We start from the raw sequence: 25,692 nt of genomic DNA on the forward strand, positions 1-25,692 counted from the left end.
CATGTACCCTACAGTAATTGAAAGATAAATGTCAATTTACAAGACAATATATTTTAAAATAAAATTGATGCCAATTGTGAATATGCTAATGTTTAAACAGTACTGACAAATCTTCATATTTTTTATCTAAAATAAAGATTAGGCATGGTGGCTCACACCTGTAATCCCAGCACTTTGGGAGGCAGAGGAGGCAGATCACTTGAGGTCAGGTGTTCGAAACCAGCCTGACCAACATGGTGAAACCCCATCTCTGTTAAAAATACAAAAAGTAATCCCAGCTACTGGAGATGCTGAGGTAGGAGAATTGCTTGAACCCAGGAGGTGGAGGTTGCAGTGAGCTGAGATCACACCACTGCACTTTAGCCTGGACCACAGAGCAAAACTCCAAATAAAATAAAATAAGGATTAAAAACAACTTTGTTATGATTGGTAGCCATCATCCCAGAACAATCGTAACTATTACAGTTTGAAATAAAATTGTATAATACAAATTTCTATACACACAGTTTTTATAGATGGCATTTAACTCATTTCTACAAACAATAAATAAAAAGTATATCCCACCATGAAGTTTTAGTTTGCCCCTCAACAAATCTTACTAAGTAATCAAATTATAAAAACTCCTTATGATACAACTGATGAAAAGGGCTTTGTTAATTATGCTCTCATCTGTACGACAGGGCAGATCAAAGATATAGATAACTGATACAAACATAGTACAGCTTTGTATCTGAGAAAATACATGGTCTTTTCCATATGAAACACTAGTTTGTAGAGTTATATAACTGACATTCATAGAGCAGTGGCCTTTGCCTTTGTATCCAGTATTACTTCCTAACAACAGTCTCATACTGCCTCATATCAGGTGCCATCCATACCACACCTCTCCCTCTAAATCATCAGTGGTCTTATCTCTATCTCCAGTCACATTTTTATGTCCCTAAATGTACTCAATTGGTTGAATACATCTTCCTTCCCACTTAAAACTCCTACAATCTCTATTTCAAATCCATGGTGATCTATGGAAAATCAAGCCACATGTATATCATTTGTTAACCTTTTTTTCATTGTGGTTCACTAAACACTTAAAAAAAAAAAAATCCAGTGAGAGTTCACTGGATCCCTTAACCTCATATCCAACTGTGGTCTTTGACACCTATAAGTGGTACCACTCCTGTCCCAAGCAGCCAAGCTAAAAATCTTAGTATCATCTTTGACATTAGGCCCCAAGTTGTGCAAATTCTTCCTTACTTATTATATTTGAATCTCACTCATTGCTTCTACCACAGTTCAAACTTTGAGACCTCACACCAGTTTTTTTAAAGAGAAAAGAAAAAGTACATTATTTTTTTAATCAAGAAAATAATTTCTAAACTTTTCTAAAATTTAAATATAATTGTATATGACTTTGAGCACTTAGAACAAAAGCCAACTCATTCAGCATACTGATAAACAATGTTATCAGATGCCATGATGTCACAGAAACATTCTTACATTTTAATTAATTTTAGAAATTAAACTACAAGTTGATTAACTGGTAGTTGGTCTAGGGTTTCCAATTTTTCAGAACTAGTAAGTGTACAACAGTACTTTCTTCAAAAATACGCCTCAAAAAATGTGTGTGGGGGTGAGAAAAGGGTATTTTAGGACATTTTTTAAATCACGTATTTCTCTTTGCTGCAGCATTTGCCAATTAACCTGTTTATTAAATTTGCAGCACTCACTGGATTACTCTTCAACAGGCAAATTTGTTTTGCCATTAGATATGGATGATACCATAGTTACATAAGTTTGATCTTATAGGATATATTTTCCCTGGGTAATTTCAAGAACTCCTTCAAAGCCATAATACTATTCAGATGACCAATAAACTCTCAACAAACTGCATTAAGATGTCCTAATTGTACTGACTGAGTCTCATTCACTCATTTATTCATTCAAACCTGAGTCCCTATTAGGTGCTAGGCACTGTCTACAGCATGAGAATACAAAATGGAAAAATACATTGTTCGTGCTACAAAAAAATTTCCAAAAAAGCAGGAAAGTCACATTTATGAATAATTACAGGATAATATGACAATGTTAAGGCAAGCTGCAAGCTGTTACTTCTGGAAACTGAGAGAAGCATATATACCACATGGAGAAAGAGGAATCAAGGAAGACATTTCATGTTAATAGAAGCAACATTTGAAAACATCATAGAACAAGAAAAAGAAGGTCATTTCAGGTAAACTATTAGCATGCCACATTCCAGAAACTACAGTAATTTGCCATGACCAGAGCATAAGATAGGGGAGTGGTAAGGGTCATATGAGGCTCTAGAGAAGCAGAAAGCAGCCTATTGTAAAGAAAATTACACTCTATGTAAAAGGGTTTGAACAGTATACTGAATGCCAGATGGAGCCAGCCATAGGAGAAATTTTAAATAAGAGAAGGAAACATTAAGACTAGCCTTTTAAAAAGAATCACTGGCAGCAATATGCAGAGAGATTAAAGAGAATGCCAGACAGAATGCCACTGCCATGATGCAGGTGAGAAATGTTGAGAACTTTAATAAAGTGGCAGCAAGAATAGAAGAGACCGATTCACAAAAGAAACAGAAGGTAGAATCTACAGAAATTAGTGCCTAGAGATGGGATGAGGGCAAATACATTTAGGCTGATTTCCAGTGTTTCTGGTATGAAAAACCCTGTGGATGGTGATGCCACTCTTGGTAAGGTTCACCATGCTTTTCATGTCACGATATCAAAGGTCAGTTCTCAGTCCTGCTCTTCTGTGAACCATGAGCAACAACATTCGGCATGTTTTTCACATGCTCTTCCTTTGAAACTGGATTCAGGATACCAGCTTCCACATTTCTGTCCTATCTCACTGGCTGCTCCTTTTTAGTCTCCTTTGCTAGTTACTCCTTATCTCCCCAAACTCTAAACACCGGACTGACTCAGGGATCTTCTCACTTTTCTTTGACCTATAAATCACTCTTATGATTTCATTCAATCTTAGGCCTTTATAAATCGTCCATGCTGATTAACCCTCAAAATGTGTAACTCTAGTCTCGACCTTCCCCTTGAACTCTAAACTCATATATTTGTTTGCCAACTCACTATTCCCATCTTGGATGTCTAATGGCATCTCATCCTAACAAGTCAAATACTGAACAATTTATTCTGCTTTCTCCACCACATCCTCTTACTAGCATATTTAAAATCTTAATTTCCTGCAATCTTCCCCATCTTGAAAAATGACAACTCCATCCTTCTAGTTACAAGCCAAAATATCTTAGTCATCTTTGATTCTTCACTTTCTCTTACACCCCATATATCAATTGCATGAGAAAATTATATTAGTTCTACTTTCACAAATATACCCTAAATCTAACTGCTTTCCACTGCAACTGTTCTATTGTGACCACCATCATCTCCTGCTTGAATTACTGCAATAGCCTCTTAACTGGTTTCCCTGTGTAATATTGTGACTTACATTAAGAAATACATATTTTATCTCTGCTCCCAGTTTCCTGGTATAGAGCTCCTAAATCTCTTAAAGTCTCCAAGTGATAAGTGTCTTGTGTATGCTAATGAGAGAATTGATGGCTGGGGACCCCTAAATAGCTTCAGGATGGAGGCTGGTCACTAGAAAGACCAAGGCATGTATAGAACCTCTGGGGAGGGGAGAAGGACTGAAAGTTGAGTCCCAGCGGGGCAGAGTGACTGAAGATTGAGTGGATCACCAACGGTTAATGAATGAATCAAAGATGCGTAAATAAGGAAGCCTTCAGGAAAACTCAAAAAACTCAAAAACATAGGGTTCAGAGAGCTTCCAGATAGCTGAACATGTGTCGGTGCCTGAAGTATGGCATCCCAGTGAGCAAACGGAAGCTTGGAACCCCTTCTCCCAAACATCTTCTTCTGCATCTCTTCCATCTGGCTCTTCATCTGTATCCTGTGTAATATCCTTTAAAACAAATGGGTAAACATAAGTAAAGTGTTATACCTGAGTTCTGTGAGTCACTCTAGCAAAGAAAGCAAACTCCAGGAGGGAGTCATGGAAACCCAGTTTACAGCAGGTTGGCCAGAAATACGAGCCTGGGACTTGCAATTGGCATCTGAAGTGAGGGACAGTCTTGTGGGACTGAGCCCTTTTCCTGTGGGATCTGATACTATATCCTGGTAAATAGTGCCAGAATTTAATGAAATTATAGTTGGTGTGTGCTGGAGAATCTGGTGTCAAAACTGGATGCTGTGTGGGGAAAAATCTCCACACCTGTGGTGCCAGAAGTGTTGAGCAGTGTGCAAGGTTAGGAAATACGCTTTGGTTTTTCCTATCAGAAATACCCTGCTTTACTCTTACTCACTAGGCAATATTTTCCATGTCAAGGCCAGAGTGACTCTTTTTAACCATAAGTGCAATAATATCACCTACCTATGCAAAACTTTTCAATGGCTTCCCGTTAAACTGCATGTAGAAGCCAAAAGGGTCCATGTGATATTCACCCCAATACTTCCCAATACCCTAACCTTCTACTATACTCCCCACTCTACTTAAGCCATGATGGCCTTCTTTGTTGTTCCTCAAACACCTGACTAAGCACATTCCTCAGGACCTATGCTCTTACTATTTCTTCTGCCTGGAACATTCTTTTCTCACATATCAATATGGTTCACTCCCTTCCTTCTTTTAGTTCTTTATTTAAATGCCATTTTACTGAGGCCTTCCCTGGCTATCCTATTCAAAATTATAAACCATCAATCCTTCCTTCCTTTTCCTTCATAGCACTTTTTACCATTTGACATACTTCAGATGCAGCAAATTAAGGAGTTCACAGGAGATGGAAACAGACATTATCAATAAGAACAAACCCTTCTTTTTAAACAGATTTTATGGAAAGAGAATACAAGTCGGCACCTACAGGAAACAAAACAAGAGGTCAGATGGCTAAAGTATGAATTCCACCTGTGTGACTAAGCAGAAGACTTAATCTCAGATTCAATGTCCTCATCCAAAAAAAAAAAAAAATGAAGAGAATAATAACGTTACCCTTGTTAAGTGTCACCGTATCAACCAACATAATGTATGTAAAACTCTTAGCAGAGTTAATGCTCAAAAAAGTTAGTCATTATTAATAGTTTTATTATTAAATACTATTAAGATAAGCCAGGCACAGTGGCTTGCACCTGTAATTCCAGCTACTTGGGAGGCTGAGGCAAGATCACTCGAGCCCAGGAGTTTGAGGCCGCAGTGAGCTATGACCATGCCACTGCACTCCAGCCTGGGCAACAGCAAGGCCCATGTCTAAAAATATCTATTTTTTTAAAAGGCCAGGTGCGGTGGCTTACAATGCCTATAATCGCAGCACTCTGGGAGGACATGATGAGAGGATTGCTTGAGGCCAGGAGGCTAAGACCAGCCTGGACAACCAAGTGAGACTCCATCTCTTCAGAAAAATTAAAAATTAGCCAGTCCTGGTGGCATGTGCCTATAGTCCTAGTTACAAGGCGGAAGGGCTACTTGAGTCTATGAGTTTGAGGTTAAAGTGTGCTATGATTATACCACTGCAATGAAGCCTGGGCAACAGAGCAAGACCTTGTCTGTAAAAAAGAAAAGAAAAGAAAAAATTTTAAGATAGGATGTTTTTATTTTTTAGGAGAAACCAGAACACATTTGTATGCTGAACAGAGACAGAAAAAAGAGGCTGAAGAAAACAAGAGGAAGGTGATGATATCCAATACTCCTTCTATAACTTTTGTTTTAAGTATCAGAAAAGCCACATACCTAACTTGCTTTTCATATAAAAAACACCTAATGCCTTTTACTATGAAATCAAGTTCGACTCAGTATTATTATAATCAATATAAAATGCAAACATTAATTCCAGTGTCTAAACTACTACTCTCACATCTATCTGACCGAGCTCTCATTCTGATGACATACCATTTTACCACCAGATAAATCTTCCCGTAACCCTGTGTTGCAGACACTGCTAACAGCAACCCCTCACCTTAATTTTTATGCTACCTTTCTTCCAGAGTACAAAACTTTCACTTACTGAGATGAGAACCTTGTTATCAGAATGAAAACATTTTCCAACTTCCCTTGTAGCTTGAGTGGCCTTGTTACCAAGGGGAGGTGGTACATGGCAATTTTCAAGAGCCTTCTTTAAAGAGCCTTTATCCCTTTGTTCATCCCTTCTTCCACATTGCTACCTGGAAAAGGCAATTAGAATCCTAGCCTCCATGCCAAACTGTGAGCATGGATGAGAGCCAATTCCTAAGAATGGCTGGGTAGTAAATGATTAGATCAAGTGAAGACTTGGTAAAACAGAACCTCCACAGCAGCCTCATACTATGTTTCTAAGGCTTTTTACATGAGAATGAAAATCTACGCAATCCTAACTGATATACACTGTAGCAATCATGACATTTTTCTTGTTTAATATATTCATTATCAAATAGTCAGGACTATCCACAATCTACTACCAGCAAATTTGCCCTTACTCCTATTTTATCTATACGCTTTTTGACTTCCTGTCACTAGATGGTTGTTCTTTTTTTTTTTCTTTTTGAGTCGGAGTTTCGCTCTCCTTACCCAGGCTGCTGGAGTGCAATGGCGCGATCTCGGCTCACCGCAACCTCCGACTCCTGGGTTCAAGCAATTCTCCTGTCTCAGTCTCCTGAGTAGCTGGGATTACAGGCACGCGCCACCATGCCCAGCTAATTTTTTGTATTTTTAGTAGAGACGGGGTTTCACCATGTTGACCAGGATGGTCTCGATCTCTTGACCTCGTGATCCACCCGCCTCGGCCTCCCAAAGTGTTGGGATTACAGGCTAGATGGTTGTTCATATTAATCACCTTTCTTGGAATGCATCCGAACCTCCCCTGAAGAAGTGCTATTTATCAAGTACCAGCTCAAAGCCCACTTCCTACAAAGCTTTTCACCGTCATTAGAAATAGATGTGACTGCATCCTCCTTTGAACTACCAAAGGTAATTTGCCTGTGTCATTCACCTAGCAATGCTTAGTTTTCTTGTTATTGTGTTTGTCTCATATACCCCAAAAGATGCCAATCTCCTTAAGAAGGTCCTATGCTCCAAAAAAGGGGAGGAGGGAAATCCTGTTCCGAAACTTTTCCTATCTCCCACTATTTCCAGAGATGTACTTTGAAGAAAACGTATGAAGAAAATGTTCAATGTTGATTAAAATCGTTAGTAAATTTAACTCAGCTTGTGAGTTTTCACCATCAAATAACCACAACACCTTTTATCAGCTAAAACTCAAGAGTAGCCAGACCTAATGTCAAGACCTTAATAAAATCTCCAGGGGCATAACAGTCCTTTATTTTTGGATAAAGTTGTTACTATAGGTTGTAACAACTTTATTCAAAAAATACACACTAAAGCACATAGTTCCTATCTTAAGAACAAAAGAGGCTACGAAGTGGAAAAGGATCTAGTTTCCTCATTTTGAAAAAATTAATGCTTATTAATGTTAAGGAGCATACAAGGTACAGTGCAGAATACAATGAAAGTTTGGAGATGCCCATTAGCAAAGAACCAGAAGCAAAATAGAACAGATGTAGATGAGCAGATAGGAGATACCACATTTCTCAGTTGTGTTTTGCTACCACTGTAACTGTTCACCTAAATCAAACTGGCATTGCTACTTGGTAATTCTAAAAATACATCCTAATTCTAAGAAACACACTCAGAATTTAATGCAGTGGAAAAAAAGGAATTTAAAGGATGTGCAATTTTTACACTATTTAGGAAAAGGACTAGAAAACTTCCATTTTGAATGTAAATTTGTCTAAAAGAAAATCAATATAAGACCCAAACAGGGCATTCAACAAAATGCTGAGTGATAAAATCATATTTTAAGTGCTCCGCCTTGAACAGATTATTCTGCATTAATTTATCTGGCGTCTTTTCTAGAGGACTTAATGAAGACAAAAGGTAACTAAAATAAAACTTTCAAAAGCAACTTTCTTTAGGCTGCCTCATTTTTATCTGACTATGACAAAGAAAGGAAGAATGATGTTCCTAAGTCAAGATTAATGGTAAATTTAGCATAAGTAGTTTATATCTACTAAATCTGTTCAAAGACAGGATCATTACGCCTACCTTGAACAATTATTGAGGATTAGAATATGTAAATTAAACATAGCTATTTGTGCAGCAAATGCTAACTTTGCTGGTATTATTCATTAAAACTCTAAGTCAAGGGCAGGCAATTTTTTTCTGTAAGAGTCTAAAAAGTAAATACTTCAGGCTTTGCAGACCCAGAAGCAAGATCCAGGATATTAGGTATTAGGGTCTTATGTAACAAGAGAGAAAACAAATTTGCAGAAATTTTTACTGATAAAACTCAAAAGCAACAAAAATACGTACAATTTTTTGGTAACATAGGTCTACTAATACTAATGAGAAGAATGGAAATTTTGGAGGAGACAACATTTCTCATAATTGGGATTAAAAGTTAGTGCTCCCTATCATCAAATCGATTGCAAATGCTCATCTGTAAAATGTTCCTGGGCCATGTAAAATATTCCAGCTGGCCAAATTTACTTTGGCATTCCTTGCTCTAAGTACTAACATTACTTGACAAACCAGTTAAAACACTAACACCACAAATCTTAATTTCCAAAAGTCTGCTTCTAAGTAACTAAAATCACCTTGAATATTAAAACTTCAAACTTTTTAACATAAAGTGCCTAATCTTTAACAATCATTTATACAAAGCAACTTATTCTTCCCTGACTCTTAGCTAATGGCTAAGTATGACAAAGATTAATAAATACACATGAGAAATTTAATCTTCTTAAAAATCTTCTAATAATTCAATTTAAGAATAAAAACATATAAAAATTTTTATCAGAAACTAAGACAACAGAAAATAATCAGGATTAAATAATCAAGGAAGTAAATAAAATAAGGTGAAGAAGAAAGTTGAGAGTTTATCAAATGTGGAGAATGGGGAGCTAATTCACTAAGATTTCATGAAAATATACCTTGAATGCTTTTGGCAACACTAACTTGAAGCAAATGTTTAGTTTTTAACTTTGGTCTGAATAACAACCTAATATGACTTTAACCATTAATTTAAAACTATATAACTTCACACTGATAAATGCTTTTACAAAAGTTAAGAATAACCTCACTATATTTTTCAAGTTAGCTCTATGTATCTCAGCCTCCCCAACAAGGGCCCTAGACTAGAAAATCAGTGCCTTTGAAAGATGTGGCTGACTCACAATTGCCAAATTAAAGGAAATCCTCATTCCTTGCTCCTAATAATAAATGAAGATATTATAGTCTCATTTTATTTAATTATTGAAAATCTAAAAACCAATTAAACAAGATACATAAACCTAACAAGTAGAGGAACTCTACTACCAAATATAAGCATTCAAATGTAAAAATATCTTTTGTTACACCTTTTTCAGGGGTGTCCAAGACACTTTTCAAAATAATTTTTAGTGTAACACTTCCGTGGGAATGAGAAAGATCCAGTGATTTTACACTTGAAAAACTATGGATTTCTGATCTTGGCACCTTAAGCTATATTACAAAAGCATTTGGATTTGACAATCTCCTTTGCCCTAGTAATTTGAACTGATATAGCAATGAAGGGGTTTTAATAAAAAATACAGTGTGAGTAACTTACAGTATGAAAGTGAATGTTGGTAAGAAATTCTCATTACCCATTTACCACTAGCAGCTAACAAAGGGTAGAGAACAAGCAGAAAACCCGTATGTGCACTTGGGGAATCTCCATAAGTTTTTCTAATAACTCCACACACAATTCAGAGGCATTTCTCTATATATTTAGCATCCAAATTTTAAAAATACCTATGTGGATTCTATCTGCACAGCTATATGTCAGTGTCAGTAAAAAATCCCAATTATTCTTCATTTTCATTTCCTCTTGTTCCAAAGGCAATAAAATTTAAACATGCCATTTTTTTTAAATCACATTTGAATTGGAAGTCAAAGAATTTTAGAGTTGAACAGCCTCTTAGAGATAGTCTAATTTGAATCTTTTGGTTCTTCAAGTAAAGAAATTGGACTCAAAATTATACTTAAGATCACAAACTACAGAATGACAGAGCTGGGATTTCAATCTGAATTCCTTGACTCTTCGGTGCCCTTTTAACCAGACTAAACTACAGCAGACTCTTGAGGCAACTTGAGATCAGAACACATGAGATCTATTTAAAAAATTTCTATTTCATCTACTTAATGTGAAGAATCTTACTTTATTCCAAAACTGAGTAAAATTTTAAGGAAAGTTAAATATTTACTTTTATACTGTATTAAATATTAATGGAAGTTGAGTTCTGAGAATACTAATTTATATACAATTCCAAATTACTGCTATTTTCATCTTAATATGTTAAGAAGTTTAAATAAAATCATTCAAATTTCTGACGTTAAATTATTTTCTTCCACTTTACTAACATCGCAGTAAGGATCTTAGTGTAGGGTGAAAGCTTAAAACTGGGAATCAAGACATCTTACTCTTAACTAGTTTACTGTCAAATCTTAACCTCTCTATATTTCTCATCTTTTGATTAAGGATCAGGAGACAGATCCTTAGTGCCAGACATCTTATTTACATTGCTTCTAATTCTCACACCTTAGAAGTCATGAATTATTCTACCTTTTGTGCAGGAAACTGAAGCTCAGAGAGTTTAAGGAAATTTTCCAAGAAACTGAGCTGGTTAGTAGCAGAGCTTGAATTTAAAACCAGCTCTGTCTGACCCCAGCCAATGCCCATGTTCCTCACATGACACCACTTTGCTCATATCCTAACGTAATGTGTGATCCTTATGTGGTTAGAACAATAAGTACTACATTTGCAGGATTATTAGGGAGATTAAAGTGATAAACTAAAATACATGCTAAAAAAACACACTGAAACACTTTTAGTTATTAAATTGAGAATGAATTTTTAGTAAAAAAAACTTTAAAACTAGTTATGCTATAGATAGTATTCTTAATAATGTTATCACTTATTAACGCCTAAGTAAGTAGGCACTGTAGAATTAAAAAATACATCAATCTTGCTTTTACAGATAACACTGCAAATTAAACTGGAACCCCATCACTATTATAGTAGTTAAAAATAAAATTACTCTCAAACTCCCATTAAATCACATACATAAGTAATATTTATTAAAATGTGTGTGTGTGTGTGTGTGTGTGTATAATATATATATAAAACAGAAGGAATCAAGAGAACTTGGCACTAGTTCCTGCCCTTTCAAACAGATTTAGAAAAAAAAATTCTCAGATAAGCAAGAAAAGATGAGAGATGCTTAATACTGGACACCTATACAGTATATATTAATACAGTGCACTGTCAACCATCTTCACCCCTGCAGATGAATAAAGATACTGTGCTTCTCTGACAGCGAAATGTTTACCCAATACAAGTTGTCCTGTCCTGTCTTACATACTCAGCAAGTTAATATCAGTAAAATGTTTAGTAGGCAGTGCACAACGTATTCCCTGAGTGTGGTCACTGGCTCTTTTTGTAAAGTTTAAAATCTACCAAAGCAAAACAAAACAACTATAGCACATGTAGGGCACATTAATAAATGTAACCTAAAAGCAAAACCGAAATTGAAATTTCAGGTTATCTTTTATGTATATCTTGCCCCACAACTAACATATCGAATTAGTTCAAAACGAAAAGTACTATGAGCATTTGTCATAAGTTTTCATATGTGACCTAATAACATGCGACAGCTTCTTTACATTGGAGTCGTCAACACCTCTATGACTCTGGTTCTTTTCCCAACAATGGCCAAGGTGTTAAGCTCTGTCTTGGGATCATCCCCACAAAGGTAATGACACTTTGACCCTGTCAATTCCCTCAGAGTTACATCTACCTAGCTACAACTGCATCCACTCCCACTTCTCTTTTTACCTCCATGAACAACCCCCTAACCCCCCAAGGAACTACACAAACCGCCCACTGAAGAAGCATTTCTTCACCTGACCCATCTTCTGCATTAAACATTCATTGCGTCTCAGCGTAAATCGCAAGCAAGACAAAGCTAGGACAAACCTGCAAATTCAGGAAACCCGTAGAAAGAGGAAGAAACCAGAGGAAGGGGGCGGGGGGTGGAGGGCGGCGCGGGGACCGCTTGTCACCCTTCAGGAGCTGAGAAGAGCGGGGCGGGCGCGTAGGACCCTCCTTCCGAGCAACGCCAACTCCCAACACAGCTCCCTCCCCTCACCTCGATCTCGCGGATATTGTTGGAGGTGACGAAGATTCCAATGCCAATGGGGATGAAGATGAGGCCGATGATGAAGAAAATAGGTAGCACCGTGCCAGCCGTGAGGATGGGCTGCCAAGCAGGCAGCCGTTGCTGTTTGAAGGCCGTGTTATCCGGTCTCCGGGTCTTCGCGGTGCCCCCCGGAGCACAAGGGGGCCCACCGTCCACTTCATCCTTCGCGTTATAGTTCATCGCCATCGGTCCCCGGGGCGCCGCTCCGCGACGCGCAGGTGGACCACCAAAGGGGTCCGCCTGCTGACCCTGACAGGAGCCGCTCGAGCGCCGCCGCCGTCGCCGCCGCCAGCGCCACCACCTCAGTCGCCGCCGCCGTGGAGCGGAAGAGGTGGGACACTCTTCCGCCGAAGGCCGCTGATAGGAAGCGAAAGTCAGCTGGAGACGCCAGTGGGAGGGAGAGAGGAAGGAGGGAGAAGATGGAGGGACAAGGGGAGGTGGATAGATGGGGGAAGGAAAAGGCGGACGTACCCTGATCATCTGTCCTGTGACGCCAAAGAATGGGGCTCCATCACTGGGGCGTGAAGCTACGTTGGCGCATGCGTGGCCCTGGAACGACGGAGAATCCGCGCCTGCGCTGTAGGCGCAACTTCGCTCTTATCCGTGGCTTTTGTTCGCAAACACCTGTCTGTTACTATGGGTATCGTGGCTACAGTAGGTCTGGATTGCTGGACAGCTTTTTCTTTATACCTCGAGGCTTTCTTTGAAGGAGTCGGAGCATTTACAAGGCCGCCTCAAGAGGGATTGAGTCGGCGGAGGACTAGCAACCTAGCAGTATTTGCTTAGGTTGTAAAACCGCGACTTTATCTAATTAAATAAATCGCCATTCACGGTGCAAATAGAAACTTGTAACAGAGGTGAGTGACGTGTACCCCTTTTGTCCTAAAGTCAAGAAGCAATAATGTGACCTTAGCTCTATTATCTTGCCGCTAATTAAGCGATTCTCATGTTTCTCCATTGATGATTTTCACCTTACTTTTCCTTTTCTTTTCTTTTGCGCATTGATAAAGTGTTTTGTAATACGCTGTAGCTTTTTCTTTTGCTGTTATAAAAACCCGAACATATAGCATTACTGCAAAATGAGATACTTCGTAAACACTTTAAAAGTGCCTAGTATTTAATGACCCAAGGAAATGCTCATGACATAAAAGGTGACAAAGTCAGGATACTAGAGTAGTGTAGCAACCGTAGAAGTATAATATAGGGCCCAACTAAAAAGTGAATAATGGTGACTTCAATTGACCGGGTGGAGGATTTTTTTTTTTTTTTCTGTTCTTTGCACTTTTCTGTATTTTCCAGAATTTCTATAATAGGCGTATGTTATTTGTAAAATTTAAATAATTTTATACAATCCGCATTATACTCACATCTTTGAAATCCAGACCAGAGAGTAAGTCACATCATTTGAAAACAAATAACTAAAGTTTTTTTTTTTTTAAGGCTTAGTCTGCAATAATGCCTTAAAGAAGGTAAACTGAGGAAAGAGAAACTAAAGAGTGCTTGGTCCTCATAATTTACATTTAAGCCGGGCTCCGTGGCTCATACCTGTATACCAGCACTTTGGTAGGCCGAAGCGAGGTAGATCACCAAAGGTCAGAAGTTCGAGACCTGCCTGGCCAACATGGTAAACCCCGTCTTTACTAAAAATACAAAATTAGCCGGGCATGGTGGCCGTGCCTGTAATCTCAGTTACTTAGGAGGCTGAAGCAGGAGAATCGCTTGAACCCAGGAGGCGGAGGTTGCAGTGAGCTGACATCCACCATTGTACTCCAACCTGAGCAACAAGAGCGAAACTCCATCTCAAAAAAAAGAAAAAAAAAATTTACAGTTAAATTTTTTTTCAAAATGACCACAAGTCGCAAGAATGTGAGCCAATCATATATTTACTAGGCAGAGTTTAGAGGCATATAATACTTGCTGCCTTCTAATAACTGACTTGCTTGGGTTTGCTCTTACATGACATTCATGCTCAGATTCTTCTACTAACATACTTAAGTTTTTATTTTGTTTTTTCTGTTAAGTTTACCTTCAACCCCAGGCTCAAATAGAAAACAGTCTATCACAGTTAATGGAGAAGGCATGGAGTCCTGTTATTTTTCTAAGTTCTGTTAGTAAAAGTGTATGCCACGGTATGGGCTTATTGCAAAAGTACATACAAGGCAGGTTTTTCCTCCCCATTTTTGCCTCTATCATCATGCCCACTAAATTTGGTCATTCTTTAACTGATTTTCTATTCAGCATTCTTTATAAATGGTCAATTATTTTACCTTCATTTTTTTGTTTTTGTTCTGGTGATCTGAGTGATTGTGATGTATCTGTCCGCTTCCTTTTTCTTTCGTTTTGTTTGTTCATAGGAAAAATGAGTTAATCCCTTGTCTCTTTTTTATTAGAAATTCCATTTTGACGGAAACATTTACAGAACTGAAACCGCCTGGGATTCTTCTCTAAAACTTACATTTTCAGATGAGGTCCAAATGGATGAAACTGCTTTTCCGGATCCCTTGATAGCCCTCTATTTGATTTTCCACTACTGTTTTCTGCCACCACAATATTCATCTTTACCCAGCTGAAACATTTTTCACTTCCACATTATTATCTCAGGGGACTCCCAATTTTGTGATTTTCTTGGTCACATTGTTTTATGATAGTCCTTACTCGGTCGTTTTTTATTTAATCTGCTGAAGTAGGAATTTTCAAAAGAAAGCTTTGTTCAGCATTTCTAGGGCAACAAAAGAGAATAGTTCTCACAATGGATTGCCATCTCCGCATTTTCTTTTTTTTTTTTTTTTTTTTTTTTTTTGAGACGGAGTTTGGCTCTTGTTACCCAGGCTGGAGTGCAATGGCGCAATCTCGGCTCACCGCAACCTCCGCCTCCTGGGTTCAGGCAATTCTCCTGCCTCAGCCTCCTGAGTAGCTGGGATTACAGGCACGCGCCACCGTGCCCAGCTAATTTTTTGTATTTTTAGTAGAGACGGGGTTTCACCATGTTGACCAGGATGGTCTCGATCTCTCGTGACCCACCCGCCTCGGCCTCCCAAAGTGCTGGGATTACAGACTTGAGCCACCGCGCCCGGCATCTCCGCATTTTCAAACCGTGATTGCTAGCAGAGACTGGTGTATGTTTATGTGTATGTATGTTGATACATTTAGGTAACATTTGTATTGCTCAAATGATTGTTCACATGCTGATTCTTGGTAAAGTGGGAATTATGTGATAAATGACATTTATTAATGCTGACTATCAGATTGACATTCTAAGTATGCAGTCAGTGCACGAGCCTCAATATGAAAGTGAACCAAAAACAAAAGAACAGATGCAAGCCCAACAATCTGAAAAGGTGTATGTATTTAGCGTTTGGATGGGAAGTTTTATACATTTTAATTTTTTTAGTTCAGTTGCTCTGTTGTACCACTGAACTCGGTAACTGGAAACATCAAAGAAAAAAATACAGAAGAATAACTATCGGGTATCTCCAGGAAGGAGGAAGAGGAAACTGCAACTGGTCTTTTCACTGCCTAACCAAAGTATATTTGCCACACCAATTTGCTTTTCGGCTTCCTTTTATGTTTCGTGCTGCTGTAGCTCTCTAGCTTCTAACCATATTCAAACCATTTCATCCACATCTGTAACAAGGATATTTTAAAAAGTTGAAGAGGGCTGAGAAATGTGCCATAATTTTTGCCATCATGAGTTCTTAATGACTGGAAACTGTTTGAATTATTTTCAGTGGCTGGGTCATATTTTTGCAGGAACATAAAAAAATCTCTTTTCCTTTTCAGTTGCCCATGGCACCTTGGTGGAACTACAAAATGTTCATTTTTAATTATCCCAGAGGACTTTTAGGAGAAAGAGTGATGTTGAAATTATATAATAAACTTCATTTCCTGTATTTATTGCATCAGCTATTGATTCAAACTAGCTTTTAAAATTTACTTTTTAAAATTGACCGTTTCCTGATTTTTATAGTGTAATTATTGAACATTTTCAGTTAGATATTTAAGAAAATCCCTTTGTTCTCACACTGAGAGATTGACTGATTAGCCTGAGCTCATTGGTGTTGTGATGGAAAATTTTGCAAGTTCTTGAATAGCCACAGTAATCAGAAATACCAGTCAAACAAGATATTTTAATGATTAGTGTCATTAGAGGCAAGAGCAGTGACACCAAAATTCTTTAGGAGACAGCCTAATAACTTAGTTTTGGATGGAAATAAGGCTTCATTTCTCATAATTCCTCACTTTTTGATTTTTGTTTTTAGTTTTTTTGAGACGGGGGTCTCACTCTGTCACCCAGGTGGGAGGGCAGCGGCTCACTGCAACCTCCGCCTCCCAGGCTCAAGCGATTTTACCACCTCAGCTTCCCAAGTAGCTGGGACCACAGGTGCATGCCACCACAGCCAACTAATTTTGTGTATTTTTGGTAGAGAGGGGGTTTTCCACGTTGCCCAAGCTGGTCTCAAACTCCTGAGTTCAGACACTCCCCAAGCCTTGGCTTCCCAAAGTGCTGGGATTATAGGCATGTCTGGCCAATTCCATATTTGAAATTTAAGAGTATAATTCTCACAAGACTTCAGACTTCATGACTGCCACTGCATAGAATCTCTCAGTTGATTACGTCTCCATGGCATCTTTTTTTTCATTAGGTGCCATCAACTGTAGATAAGGTCTTTTCTTCAAATATGATGTTGCCATCTCTAGGTTAACAGCCAGCTGACATCTGTTACATGTATAACAGTTAATTTATTTAAAAAGGGGAACAGAGGAAGAATGAGGCTTAGCCTACTCCAAGAGAATCCTCAAGTAGATACTTTAAAAACATTATTATTATTATTATTATTATTTTTGAGACGGAATCTTGCTCTGTCACCCAGGCTAGAGTGCAGTGGCACAATCTCAACTCACTGTAACCTCCACCTCCCAGGTTCAATCAATTCTGTCTTAGCCTCCCAAATAGCTGGGATTACAAGTGCCCACCACCATGCCTGGCTAATTTTTATATTTTTAGTAGAGACGGGTTTTCGCTATATTGGCTAGGTTGGTCTCGAATCCTTAACCTCAGGTGATCTGCCTACCTCAGCCTCTCAAAGTACTGGAATTACAGGCATGAGCCACCACACCTGGCCTAAAAATGTTAATTCTTTATAAATTATATGTTTGGACTATTTTTAGACTTGTTTTAAATTTATTCTTTTCTATTTTTCAAGTTTTAGAAAGCCAGAGCGAGAGGGAGGTCATTTCATTATGAATTTTTTTTTAAACACGAGTCACTTGAGTTGTTAAAATAACTCCAACATATTCATGAAGGATCTTCACAAAATGGACTTAAATGTGAAAGTTGACTTTCGTTGAGCCTCAGAAATCAAACACATTTTTAGTCAATAGCACTAAATATTTATGACATCAAAGGCGAAGACCAAGGGCTTCCCTCTGACCAGCACTCCATGAGGCACAAGGTAGGTTCAGTGAAAACTGTTTCACAACATCATTTTTATTGTTACTGAATCTTCTGGGAGAAGAAATCTGCTTCCTTAACCTGATCACTCAGTAACCCACTGCTCCCTGACTTCACACCCCACCTGCACTGAAACTGCTTTGCCAGCTAATCCCCACTCATTTTTCAAGATTCAGGTCATTAGCCAATTTGAGGGATACTTCTTTGACCCCTTAGGTGGAGTTAAGAGCTGCTTTCAGAGCTCAAGATAATGTATAAATGTCTGTCCTTGCACTTACTGTGTAGTATTGAAAAATAATCTGTTTACATCTTGGTTACTAGATATAAATGACTTCCTCAAGATCAGAGACTGTTTTTATTCATTTCTAAATTTCTAAACCTTGGCAAAGTGCCTAGGACATAAAAGGTACTCGATAAATCTTGTTGAACTGACCTGATCTACTCTCAATGAACTCACATTTTAGTGGGAGAGACACCTTGCTGACAACTGAAATATATAATGAAGTCAGTGCCACACAAGATATGTGTTTAAAGGGTTATAGGAGCTCTGATGAGTTACCATATCTCATCCCCCTTATGATGTCAAAAACTAAACTGAGAGGAAATTGGAAATAAGGTCAGAATTACATTGTGGTTCTCCACGTAGGAGAATAGAGAAAGGAGAGTCTTATGCTAATATTACATATACTATAAATGCGAAGCAGGACTGTGTGCTTTGGGTGATTATGTTCTTTTTCTCAAGCAGGATTTCAGCAGATTGTGGTGACCACGGAAACAGACATCTCTGGTGCCCTCCATTTCTGGGAGATAATCAGTTTGTTGTCCCACTGCCTGCTTGTGTCAGTGCTCTATGTGGGCACCAATACATGCCTCTTTGTAAAGCAAAAATGAGCACATTTCTCTCAATAAAACGGTATAAACTATCTTGAGGCCTGGTGAAACTCTTGTCTTTTCAAAGACATGCCTTCCCTTAGAATCAGTGATTACCAAGGGTCTTTTCTTATTTAATCCAGATGATATGCCTCTGAAACCTTCTGTAGGCACAAAAATTTCTGCAAGGAAAGCATCAGCAACCAGAATAATTTGGTGAGGAAGATTTGGTACAGAATACCCTCACATAGTTACTGCTCCTAAAGGAGCAATCCTCTGGGGTTAGGAGTCAATAATTAGGTGCCTACAAAACACCCGTCTATTTTGACTAAACATGCCTTGCTATCAAGGAGAAGAAAGAACTGTGCACTGAAAACCAGAAAAGCCAAACAAAGAATGTGGCTGTGATCATGAAAAAGATCCTTGAATATCAGGGAAAAGGAGACAGAGCAGTTGAAGGAAGGGTAGAAAAAGGCTACTTCCTAGCATAAATTAATACATTTTTTATCATTTAATAGAGAAATGCATTCCTTTGTTTCAAATAAGGCAGAGATAAGTTAGGACTGGATATAGCTATAGATCCCTATTTCTGGCACAGGGTGATAAAAATAAAGGTCAGACACAACCCCATCGTCACCCACATTCCACTTTGCAAAAACCATGATCCAACTACCTCTGTAGATACTGGGCTGTGGACTGCTAGTAAAGCATCAGAAGCCTTTGCTCTACTGAGTGATCTACCTTTAGATTGACAGCAGCAGCTGTGGAGTAACATCTGAATGTTGATTGACAAAGCAGTTTGTGAGAATAAAGAAGGAAGGGAAAACCCTTAACCAGTTTCTATTTCTTGTCTTATTGGTGTCTTAAAGTTTTCATCTTGCTAAAGAATCAAACTATAGTGTAATCCAGAGGAAGAGCATTTCTCATCCTGGCAGCCCTGCTGTACCACATCTGCTTATCCATAGTGAAAGACACCATATTTTTGAGAAAATATAAAATGCAGAGATGACAACTATTTTAAAGCAAATGATTTTAAATAAAAAGAAAGTTGCATACTCATTTTAAATTATTTTAATTTTCTCAATATTATGTTCCAACTCAGAAGATATTGCACAATGCTTTAATATTATACTTGTTACTTTTCTCACACTGGTGAGATTTTGATAAACATAGTTGATTTTGGAAGTAACACAGAGAATGTTTTCATTGGTTAAATAATTTCAATGACCAGTGAGGAACTGAAAGCAAGATATTACATTCATATAAAAGATAAATACATATCCATAAATTCACTTGGATTCAATGAAAAATAATACAGTTCTCATGTACTTAATAAAACTTAAAGGACACAAAATTTTAAATTATGCAAAAATAGAATGTATTTCAAAAAGTTTTCAGTGTACTTTTGCTTTTGAAAATCCTTAGACCTGAAATAATTCTAAGAATATCTGGCCACATTGTAAGCCTCTTATTTGTAGAAGATAACACTTGATAATTTTAAAACAAAATGTAGATTAAATATAGTTCTACATTATTAAAATAACAAAATCTGTGATCGTAAGGTAAAATTTTCCTAAATAATTTAAACAAAAAACAACACCAGGAAGTAAATGTATCATGTTATGGCATCTATAAACATTTCTGTTCAAATGTATGGATCTACAGCATTTTCTCTAAGTAATACACACAGTTATTATCACATTATTATGGAATAAATGCTGAAAATTTAAGAAAAAAATGTTGATCACTAGGCTGAAGTCAATTCCAAAAAACTCTCTCAATTTTTATAAATTTTTATTGTAGTGATTTTTACTGTATTACAGCAATTTTTTCTTTTTTTTCCTTTGCTTTGTGATTTATATTTTTAGCAGAGGCATAGCACTGAGGATAAAGAAAAGGAAATACGCCTCAGGTGCCAGTTGTGTTTTTTTAATTTCCATTTTGCACGTTTGCTATTTTTAGATTTGCTGTGCATGAAATTCATGAACACCCTACTTTTGTTATTTTTTTTAAATTCATTTCCAGGAAACATCAGCTTAATCTGCCCTATAGACCAAATGGACCTAGCAGATATTGACAGAATGTGTGTCATACAACAGCTACAGAATACAGTTTCTCATTATTACAGGATAAAAGGCAAAACTTTACATTATTTGATGTACCACTTATTCTTGTTATGCCACTGATTTTTAGTAGCTGTGTATTACTTCAGTCGTGTTAGTATCCCTACTAATGCTTAAACTGGAGATTCCCACACCATGAATTTTCTTATGGTCATCCTAAGATACAATGAATTCTTCACATTTCGTGAAAATTACAGGTATCTGACAGCTGGTGTATTTATCTAATATCTTCAACAAACTTGAATATTTTATAAAATACTTGAAAAAAGATCTCTACCAAAGATACCCTCATGAAGCACTCTCGTCAAAAAGAAAAGGATAAAATTATGGATTAGTTCAATTGTACCTTGAACTGTAAACACTGATTATGATGATATTTCAGAAAACAGTTACAATTATTTCATTAAAATGATTCCCATTTAGATTGATGATTGGAGATTTATTTACAATAAAAGGTAGAGAAATTATAGGAGCCTAGGATAGTGCCAGGATCGCATGTGAGGGCAGTTTTTTCAATTGTCTATACATGCTGAGATGTGACTACTAATGACCTCATTTCCATATTTATTAGATAAGGAGATGATCAGTGTTTTCTGGGGTTTTTTGTTAATTTTACATATTCTCTTCAAAATTAATTTTATTCATATGTCGCTCAGATTGCATTTGGGTTTAAACAGAGAACTTAGTCATAGCATGGATAGACAAAGCTCAGCATCTATCTAAATGACTCTGATGCACCATCGTCCTCATTGTTCTTGTAAGTTCCAAATTCTTTATAAATCAAGGGGGAAAAACCCTTCAAATCCAAATATACATATATTTCTTATAGTATTTTAATTTAAATCAAGAAGTATTTAAAATCTTATCCTCTAACATTTTCACTATTAGTATAATAAAATTCCCACAAGTTGAGAAGGTTATTTGCTTCAAATACTAATCTAATATATCAGAATAATTTTGCCTTCAGAGGTACAAACATTGGCAAATAGGAAACTTAACTAGGAGTCAAAAAATATAACAGTACTAACTAAAACACTTTTCTAACTGAAAATGTCATTACAGTCAACGTTTTCAGAAAACGAAACCCAGTAACAATGCTAAAAATTTTCACACGTATACACTCTAGTTTTCTTTGTAACCAAAATTCTGGAAGGCTGTGTGATGTTTTCACAATCATTCAAGCTAAGGCAAGCCTACTGTAACATTTCTTTTACTTTAAAAAATTAAAAATAATTTTAACATGTTATATAAATTATAATACATGTTGAAATGATTTGCCAATTCCCCAAGGTGTACCTTAAATCCTTCCGAGGTTACATAGGGGAGGAAATCCAGCATTAATTTTTCCATTCCAGAGTCTCAGTTTGGATACCCATCTGTGGGCTTCTAAATTTGAGCACAACCTGTGGACTAGAGAAATGGCCAGCAGTCCTCCTTGTGTGGCTTTTAGTTATCCCTGTGACATTCAGAAGCATTCTGTTTAATTTCAGTAACGTTACATTATAAATGATTTCCACATTCAGAAATTGTCAACTCTTACTTTATCTTTAAAGTTATCTTTAGACCTTATTGAAAACATGTCCATATTAAGTCTTTTTTAAAAAAGTATATTGCCAGGGTTTCAAGTAGACTTTAGATGCACATTTTCACATAAATCTAAATTCAACAGTAGCTTTGATGTTGAGATTTGAATAATGCATGTTGTGCTTTTTATCTTCAAAGAATATATTCTCTAACCTACCTGTAGTTATGAAAATCTGTCAAAATCAAGGGGAAAAAAGTTGTCTATCCTGAGATTTCTTGTACTACTTTCACTTTCTGGGTTTTTGGGTTTTTTTTTTTTAATGGTTTTGTCTTTGTTTTGAGACAGGGACTCACTCTGTCACCCAGGCTGGAGTGCAGTAACACACAATCATGGCTCACTGCAGCCTGCATCTCCTGGGCTCAAGTGATCCTCCCACCTAGCTAGAACTACAGGCATGTACAACCACACCCAGCTATTTTTTTTTTTTACTTTAAGTCTCACTGTGTTGCCCAAACTGGTCTTGAACTCCTGGGCTTAAGCTATCCTCCTGCCTTGGCCTCCCAAAGTGCTGGGATTACAGGAATGATCCACCATGCCCAGTCTTCTTTTTTTAAAAAGATGCTGACATTTTATTTTCCAAGTTTTGATTGGAGTAGATTGTAAGAACTATCTTTATATCACAGTCCTTATTGTAAGTCTTATACATATAAGTAAATAATGGAATCAGAATGTAATTGAACTGTCAGTCAAAGCTGTTCTTATTACCCTTACTGGTTAAACTGGTGCATCTCCTTTTATGAATTTGTTCTATATAAAAATCAATTCATCCAAGGTTATTGGCCCAGAACACCAGAATGAACAACTTTAGAAACTGATTTTGAGTACTTAAAATTAAGCTTTTTAGTCAGAGCATTATGTGTTAGTATTGAACCATGATCAGAACCATAGCATTGTACAAGGAATAGTAAAACCTCTTCCAGGATCTACTGCTTCTAAGCTTTAACTCTTGAATTTACCTCAAAAAATATAGTTGTACTTTCTTTTTTTCAGAATTATTAAATTGATAAAGAGAAAATAATTATAGGTTACCATTTTGAATACAACAATACTGACACTCTGAATAACTCACAGTGCATTCTGCAGATATATGTGCCAGAGACTATGAAAAAGGAAACACTTTAGGAAAAAAATCACATTACAAAATGTATTGTAAAAAATAAGTTATACAGCATGTGCCCATGGACCTGAAAGCTTTGCAAAAGGAAATTTCTTTTGGCACAAAGATTGAATTGCTCTTGCTACATATTTTCATATTATCAGGAAGGCCATTTTCAGCTTTTACATTATATCCTTAAAAAAAAAAAATCACTGGAAGCAGTAAAATATTTCCAGTAGTGATCAGTAGCATGGAGGACCTTAGTCATGATGCAGGACTATCCATTCAACAGGGATTCAGAGGAAGTACACACACCCAGTATGTGCTTGGTTTACCATTTCATCTGGAGTTCATTCGTAACTGGTGAATGATGATGCTTTCTATAAAGAGAAGAAAAGACATGGCATTTTCAATTAAACTGAAACGGAGAATCAAGCTATATCATTTCTCTAAAAGATCATAGATGTTAAGCAACAAAACAAACAAAAACAGGTACATGAGGCTAATAGACTCTCCTGCATTACTGTTCTTGGGCAACATCTTTATATTGGCATATGTACTTTACCTAGAAATTCCTTAAAGACCTCAGAAACTACGTCTAATGTTCTGACTATAGTAGATCAGTTTTAACCAAGATAAGAACTGAAAACAAAGATAGTAATTACTATATACAAACCCCATAATGAGAAACTAGACTATTTCTTAGAAGTAACTCTAGTCTCCCAGCCAAACTTTCTGTTCTGAACAATATTTACACCCCTTCCATTTCTTTTTGTGCGTGTGTGGATTAGAGTTTTATTAAGGACATACTATTTCCAAGAAGTCAATAAATACAGATGACTCACTTTTGTCTCTGACTGCTTCTTTTTGCATAACTCTATATGTTTTAAAATATAAATTTATTCTTATAAATTTAAACTAGATTGCGATAGTAATTACAACAATCCAGCACATTATGAATAATTAACATTTATATTTATTTTACTAGTTTTTCTTTTATGTTAACCTTTATGCCTTCATGAACATGTATCAGTGTGAATCACTTCATTCAGTCATTGAAGAACTATTTATTGAGGCTGCATACTGTGCTAGGTAGGCATGGAACTACATGTATGATCAAAATAAGACAGAGTCCTAAATCAATGAGATTATACACAGCAGAGGAAAAAAATAAACCTCAAATAGTTTCTTCACTTAAAAATTTATTATTAATGCATCTTTTTCAACATATGGCATATTTTGTGAATGCAGAAACATGTCAGCGTTTATCAGTAACATGAGGAAATTTCTACCTATTATTTTCACATTAATCTCAAATACTTAGTATTTAAGTTTTATTTTTACTTATATAGTTAGTATATAAGTAAACATTAATTAAATTATATTATGCCACAGATTTATAGGTTCATAGTAATTACACATAGTGGATGATTATCTGCCAAAAAGAAAATGTTTTCTTAATTTGGTGTAATTAACCTTACCATATAATGACCAATAGGTGGAGCTATTTTCATTGTTTCCCTCAGCCTCTTGGCTTGAATTTGAGGTAGCTAAGAAAGCCAAGTAAAATGAAATATAGAAATATCTTATACACCTAAGAATATTTGCCTATGAAGGCTTTATGAGGTTCTCAAGACATACATACAATACTGCACTATACCAGAAGTCCTTAAAAACCATCTTATTTTTTTGTTAAAAAAATGTTCCAGCTTCAACTTCTTTAAATGCCTAAAAATATATCAAAATCTTCAGGCAAAATTTAAATACTAACTAAATATTATGTAGTTAAAATTTAGCATCCAAAATTAAAATAAGGTTTCTCACTACTTTTTTTAAATTCTGCAGTAGGTTTCAAATAGTAAAAAGAACCAGGTCTCAAATCTCCCTGATAAAGTATCACCAATTTCCTTCCCTTAAGAAAGCATAGGTAAAGAGTGAAATCAGAATTGTTCTTATTGTGGATGTAATTCAGAAACCTTTTGCCTTTGTTTCCACAGTACAAAGTAAGGGTAATAGAGAGCATCTGAAATATCCCTTTCAGGGTTAACATTTTTTATTACTACAATACCTTCTTTCCCCTTCAGTGTACAGCAGTGGAAATTATAAAATGCTAGAATTAAGGCAATTTAGAGTTGCCTTCTCTTAATCCTAGCATTTGGCACAACTTAGAGTTGCCTTGTCTTAATTCTTCTAGCATTTGGAAATCTCCATCATAGTAATAAGTTTCCATACACAGAAGAAACAATGTCTTGGTTGGACCATAACATTTAATT

General features: G+C 36.6%; 2 protein-coding genes and 1 long non-coding RNA gene across 6 annotated transcripts in view; 1 reads left to right on the forward strand and 2 right to left on the reverse strand.

Annotated features, from left to right (window-relative positions):
- Window positions 1-12,824, reverse strand: part of TMEM30A (transmembrane protein 30A) — a 35,782-nt gene extending 22,958 nt beyond the window's left edge. The window contains exon 1 of the mRNA XM_002746737.7: window positions 12,243-12,824. Within this exon, the coding sequence (XP_002746783.2) occupies window positions 12,243-12,773 (531 nt within the window). The 5' untranslated portion in view covers window positions 12,774-12,824. The remainder of the gene's footprint in view (window positions 1-12,242) is intronic.
- Window positions 12,825-12,852: 28 nt separating this feature from the next.
- Window positions 12,853-18,668, forward strand: LOC103792506 (uncharacterized). Its single transcript, XR_008480717.2, has 3 exons — window positions 12,853-13,150; window positions 16,074-17,746; window positions 18,491-18,668. It is a non-coding gene; the product is annotated as an uncharacterized LOC103792506 (long non-coding RNA).
- Window positions 18,669-19,671: 1,003 nt separating this feature from the next.
- Window positions 19,672-25,692, reverse strand: part of FILIP1 (filamin A interacting protein 1) — a 217,429-nt gene continuing 211,408 nt past the window's right edge. For all 4 annotated transcript variants that reach the window (XM_078369562.1, XM_078369561.1, XM_078369559.1 and 1 more), the window contains one exon: window positions 19,672-23,799. In XM_078369562.1, the coding sequence (XP_078225688.1) occupies window positions 23,770-23,799 (30 nt within the window). In that variant the 3' untranslated portion in view covers window positions 19,672-23,769. The remainder of the gene's footprint in view (window positions 23,800-25,692) is intronic.

The sequence above is a fragment of the Callithrix jacchus genome, chromosome 4, assembly GCF_049354715.1.
Source record: "Callithrix jacchus isolate 240 chromosome 4, calJac240_pri, whole genome shotgun sequence".
Classification (NCBI taxonomy): Eukaryota; Metazoa; Chordata; class Mammalia; order Primates; family Cebidae; genus Callithrix; species Callithrix jacchus.